General features: G+C 41.9%; 1 protein-coding gene across 1 annotated transcript in view; it reads right to left on the bottom strand.

Moving 5' to 3' along the window:
• Positions 1–3,061: 3,061 nt before the first annotated feature.
• Positions 3,062–6,194, bottom strand: part of arg2 (arginase 2) — a 16,476-nt gene continuing 13,343 nt past the window's right edge. The window contains exons 5-7 of the mRNA XM_070441619.1: positions 3,942–4,069; positions 3,677–3,813; positions 3,062–3,267 (exon numbers count right to left, since the gene is read on the bottom strand). Coding sequence (XP_070297720.1) covers positions 3,080–3,267; positions 3,677–3,813; positions 3,942–4,069 — 453 coding nt within the window. The 3' untranslated portion in view covers positions 3,062–3,079. The remainder of the gene's footprint in view (positions 3,268–3,676; positions 3,814–3,941; positions 4,070–6,194) is intronic.

The raw sequence follows: 6,194 nt of genomic DNA, 5'->3' as shown, positions 1-6,194 counted from the left end.
AAAGTGAAATAAACAATAAAAATGAACAGTTAACATTACACATACAGAAGATTCAAAASAATAAAGACATTACAAATGTCATATTATGTATATCTATCTAGACCTCCTCCACAACACTGGTTATATCTGTCTAGATAGACCTCCACCAATAAAATAATAATATGGTGATTACAAATACAACAGGGGCGTGGGTGTAGTACATTCCGTGTAAATGAACAATAAAGTAATTGAATCGAGTAGTGATTGTAAAATAGAACAGGGTCGTAGTGTAGTACATTCCGTGTAAATGAACAATAAAGTAATTGAATCGAGTAGTGATTGTAAAATAGAACAGGGTCGTAGTGTAATGTAGATAACAGCACGGTGTGTTGTTAAGAGCACCTGCTACTATCCCATGACTTCTCACAAGTGGCTGACCAGTTATTGTTATTGTACTCTGCTCTACTCAGGGAAGTGTTTTTCCGTTCAGCATCACCCCCAGGGAAATATAGCTTTCATCATAACAGAGATACAAACTAACTCCCTTAATATTAATATTAATGACTGTATTAAGGAAGTAATTCAAATACTGAGCTATAATGTATGCTCAAAATATTTGGCAMATTATATTATTTTATACCCAATACAATTGCTCAGATAAATATATTTTGTTTAGGGGAGAGTGGGGGTAAATTGAACCAAGGGGTGAAAGTTAAGCCACCCTTKTTTCTAGGAAAGCCATACACAAAATGTATAATTTGACTAAATACTTAGGAAGAGGTCTGTCGTCATTTCCATGGAGTCTGTGAATAAAGAAACCACATGGAAAAAGTAGCAAGCAAGAAAAACGTTATTTTCACCAAGTCAAATGAACATATTGTGTTAGAGGAACAGCGTCAGCACATAGGTAAACAAGAACATAAGACAATCAATGCTGAAGCGGGGAACAGAGCGGGGAACCAGACAGATATAGGGGAGGTAATGACAGAGGTGATTGAGTCCAGGTGAATCCAATAATCGCTGATGCGCGTGATGGGGGAAGGCAGGTGTGCGTAATGATGGCAGGAGTGCTTGTATCTAAACCAAAGTAGATTATTTTAAGATTGTTCTATACATCAGTTCTGGTCTCTATAAGCTWCAATATKARGTCCTACACCTAGCATGAAAGTGCATCCATATAGCTGTGTGGGCTAATATAGTCAAAATGTTGAGCCATTACCACAAGCCTGTTCTCCCCAATTAAGGTGCCACCAACATCTTGGTGGGGGAAAAAAGAATCCCAATTGCATTTCCTTGATTCCTCACTTCCTCTCTCCTCGCCTCCTTCTCAAAACCCATTGGATGAGAATGTCCGAGRGGAGGAACCGTTCTCATCCAATGGGTTTTGAAGAGGCGGCAAGGATTTTACCATGGCCTTCTCACGATTCCTTGTGTCCTTTACTTGAAATCCTCTCCTTGCTTCCTACTGAAGTTTAGAGAGAAATGCGGGGAGAGGACAGGAGGAAAGACTATATAGTGACAGCCTTTTAGAGTTTGTGATTATTCCAGAACATATCGGTGTCTTGTAGCCTCATGAAACCAGACTGGGCACACTAAACYCTCCATATACTGTGTAGACCTGGTTATATAAGACTGAACATTATATAATAGACTAAAACCAACTAGACTTGCTCAGCCAGTCATAAGCCACACGTCTCCGCGGTAACTAGTAATGAACACACATCTCCGTGGTAACTAGTAATAAACACAGACTGACGTCATTGTGGWAGACTAAATTACTTTATTTAAAATACAGATTCAGTGGTCACATCAAAAGGCATGTTTTTACATTTAGTAAATAAAATAATATTATTTCACTCTTATCAGCATTTACCATATCCATTACGTACACTACTTTTAACTTATAGAAATTTACTGGAGAAAAGCGTTACCTAGTCATTTAAAACTGTTACAAATGTAAAACCATACAGTAAATACATAAACATGGATTAATAATGGTGATTATTCAAATGTAAAACTACAAAACACAATACTTCTAATAAAATGTGTCAAAACCACATTCTGCGTCCCAAAATTGGATAGCATCACTCAACATTTCTTAACTGGCACAGCATCACCTACCAACTGGCACAACATCCCTACCAACTGGCACAGCATCTCTACAACTGGCACAGCATTCTCTACCAACTGCACAGCATTCCCTACCAACTGCACAGCATCCCTACCAACTGGCACAGGGCATCCCTACCAAACTTGCACAGCTCCCTACGACAACTCAACTGGCCCAGCACTACAGGTATTTTAGCTGAGGATATGTCTAAACCAAACACAGTGTAACATTAGTAGATAACTGATAAGTCTGCACTAACGTTCAGTTTTGAGGCAGTTTTCAATGCTTTTGTCGTGTCCGGCGATCATTACAACCCCTATTTCAGAGTGCAGCGGTCAAGTCATCAGCAATGTTAGTTTTTCTATTATGTCTATGGCTCCGCTGATAATGTTATGGTATACCTAGATCACCACAATAAGTCAACATTTCACTAGTGGGACTGGGGGCTGTTTTCCAAGGACAGGGAGACAGCTGATCAAATAATTACAAGTAAACAGTTTCCCTAGTGGCAGCTGGGGAGGCTGTCTTTCCAAGGCCAGGGAGACGCTGTCACTAATCAATTTACAGTTTACATTTTAGATGCAGGAGCTTTCTATACCTGGTTACCAGTCTGTTTGTGTGACTATTTTGTGTGATTCCTTGTCCTACCAAACATATACACGATAGCAAAGCTCTGGGCCCAGGCTAAGTTTTTCCAAGTCATCTTAGTAAAAAAGGCATATAAGCCTTTAACTGGGCTTATTAGTTATTATAAGTTCAGTCATGATTAAGGTTTGACTGACTGTTGAACAGGTTGCCATACAGCACCATACACACACACAAGATGTAACAAAACACTTTCCAACTACTGCATCAGTGTGTGTGTATGTAAAGTCTTTTAGAATTCAGGAATGCCAAGTGGTCAAATGTTGAAAGTTCTTAGTCTTCTAGAAGCTGTGTGTTCTAGAAGCTGTGTGTTCTAGAAGCTGTGTGTTCTAGAAGCTGTGTGTTCTAAAGCCGGAGCTGTTCCGTGTCCTCTTTAAGCGTTTGCGACTCCTGAGTGATGGGACCTCCCTCGCGGGTCTGCCCTAGGGCGGATGCGATGACGTCCACCGCCATGGAAGCAGTGCTCTCCACCGCCTCACGACTCGCCCCCAGGTCTGGGTTGACCTCAACAAGGTCCATCACTGACAACAACCCTGGAGAATAAACACAAAGTACAATCTATTAGTTTCAGATCATTTGGTAGAACGTTGCAGACAGAAATGTTACTTCAAACATAGAAACTGGACGTCAAACAATGTTTCAGATTGAAATGTTACTTCATAGACAATGTTTATATTCTCATCGTACCATAAGTATAAATATAATGAAGGTTACGTAGCCACTATTSTCATCCTACCAAGAGTCGGCCATAACTTAGAGGAAAAGGCTCCAAGTTTAATGACAGACCTTTCCTCATTATTTCTTATGAATGTGTTAGTGTGACTGTAGCTGATCATTATCCATGTATTTCAGTGTCTATGACTGCCATGTGAATATGATATTTTTTTAAAACTTTTATCTTCTCAAAACAGAATAATTATACAGTAGCATGCCCTAACATACCTGTGYTGTGGATCTCCTCTGTGATCCAAATTCCTTCTCTGTAAGTCAGACCTCCGTTCACTGGTGTTCCTGTGGCTGGGGCCAGAGACGGGTCCATCGCATCAATGTCAAAACTCAGATGGATCGGCCGCTGCTTCCTGTTGGACAAGAGAAGAAGAAAAYGGGTTCAGAATACAGTTCAGCGAATCAACTTTCAACTCAAATTCAACTGTCAACTGAACACATCCAAACTATCAACCACAATGGTATAGTGTAATKAAATGACCTTGACAAGAGGTGGTCGAAAGTGACTTCCATGACTCTCTGGATACCGAGCCTGTCGATGTCTCTCATTGTGAAGTACTGGACACCCAAGTCCTTCAGGATGTCGCTGTGAGGAGAAAGGAGAGTAGAATGTCATTAGTATCATGTCTGGAAGTATATTTGGATGTAACGGGTGTAAATTTTGTGTACCAAAAAATAAAATAAAAAAGTCAATTCACATTTGAGTCAGTTAGCAGATAATCTTATCCAGATCAACTTACTATCAGAATACAGAAACACAAAGACGAMTGTGTGCAAACCAAGTGACTGTGGTTTACCTGTGGTATGACTGGTATGTGGTTGTCCCAGAATAATGGGCCTTGTTTACGTGTTTACGTGCAACATTATGAAACGTTCACAAAGAAACGTTTACTATTACTTACAATCATCCGATGTTGAACAAGCTGATGCTGGGCCTAAGTAATGCAATAAACTCTTCCCTTTGGTCGGTGATGTGAAAGGTGATATGTATCATGTTAAGAGGGGAACGTCATCTTAGAATGACAAGTATGTACATAAATGGAGGACACCAAGATGAAGAAATATGTGGTTGTCCCACATACCCACATACCTTAAGTTGAATGTGGTTGTCCCACCTAGCTACCTTAAGTTGAATGTGGTTGTCCCACCTAGCTACCTTAAGTTGAATGTGGTTGTCCCACCTAGCTACCTTAAGTTGAATGCACAGTGAGTCACTCTGGATAAGAGTATCTGCTAATGACTAAAACGTAATGAAAGTGTATACTACTGCTACACTACAGCTATAAGTTTGTTTGTTTATTTGTATTGTTTGTAACTTATTTTTTTAAACGTATTTTGTACATAATGTTGCCGCTATCGTCTCTTATGACCGAAAATAACTTCTAGACATCAGGACTGCGATTACTCACCACGGATTGGCAGAATCCTATTGTTCCTTTATTGAGTCTGACGAGCTCGACACGAATGATATACCGCTTTCTCGGGAACAGGCCCAGATCCCCGTGATTTGCGTTTAGAGGAGGCAGAGAGAAAGGGGCAAGACAGCGGGCTGCCTTCTGAGAATTCGCAGGCGATTGAATAAACCTMCACTTCCTTCCATTCTGCTAGCAAACGTGCAGTCTGGAGAATAAAATAGATGACCTACGCGGAAGATTAAACTACCAACGGAACATTAAAAACTGTAACATCTTATGCTTCACGGAGTCGTGGATGAACGACGACACTATCAACAGACAGCTGGCTGGTTATACGCTGAACCGGCAGGATAGAACAGCAGCATCTGGTAAGACAAGGGACGGTGAACTATGTATTTTTGTAAATAACAGCTGGTGCAGGATGTCTCGAGCTATAGCTCGCCTGAGGTAGAGTATCTCATGATAAGCTGTAGACCACACTATCCACCTGGAGAGTTTTCATCTGTGTTTTTTGTAGYTATCTACATACCACCACAGACTGATGCTGGCACTAAGACAGCATTGAATGAGCTGYATTCCGCCATAAGCAAACAAGAAAACGCTCACCCMGAGGCGGCGAACCATCAAGGCGACGAACCATAATTTACTACAGCTCAGCGTTCAACACCATAGTGCCCTTAAAAGCTCATCAATAAGCTAAGGACCTTGRGACTAAACACCTCCCTCTGCAACTGGATCCTGGACTTCCTGACGGGCCGCCCCCAGGTGGTAAGGGTAGGTAACAACACATCCACCACGCTGATCCTCAACACAAGAGCCTCTCAGGGGTGCGTGCTCAGTCCCCTCCTRWACTCCCTGTTCACTCATGACTGCAGAGCCAGGCACGACTCCAACACCATCATTAAGTTTGCAGATGACACAACAGTGGTAGGCTTAATCACCGACAATGACGAGAAAGCCTATAGGGAGGAGGTCAGAAACCTGGCTGTGTTGGTGCCAGGACAATAACCTCTCCCTCAATGTGATCAAGACAAAGCAGATGATTGTGGACTACAGGAAAAAGAGGACCGAGCACGCCCCCATTCTCATCGACAGGGCTGCAGTTGAGCAGGTTGAGAGCTTCAAGTTTCTTGCGAGATTTGGCATGGGTCCTCAGATCCTCAAAAGGTTCTACAGCTGCACCATTGAGAGCCTGACTGAATGCATCACTGCCTGGTATGGCAACTGCTCGGCCTTCGACAGCAAGGCACTACAGAGGGTAGTGCGAACGGCCCAGTACATCACTGGGGCCAAGCTCCCTGCCATCCAGGACCTCTATA

The sequence above is a fragment of the Salvelinus sp. IW2-2015 genome, unplaced genomic scaffold (assembly GCF_002910315.2).
Source record: "Salvelinus sp. IW2-2015 unplaced genomic scaffold, ASM291031v2 Un_scaffold4403, whole genome shotgun sequence".
NCBI lineage: Eukaryota > Metazoa > Chordata > Actinopteri > Salmoniformes > Salmonidae > Salvelinus > Salvelinus sp. IW2-2015.
The sequence above is the reverse complement of the archived record's forward strand: the minus strand, read 5'-3'. Positions and strand labels throughout refer to the sequence as shown.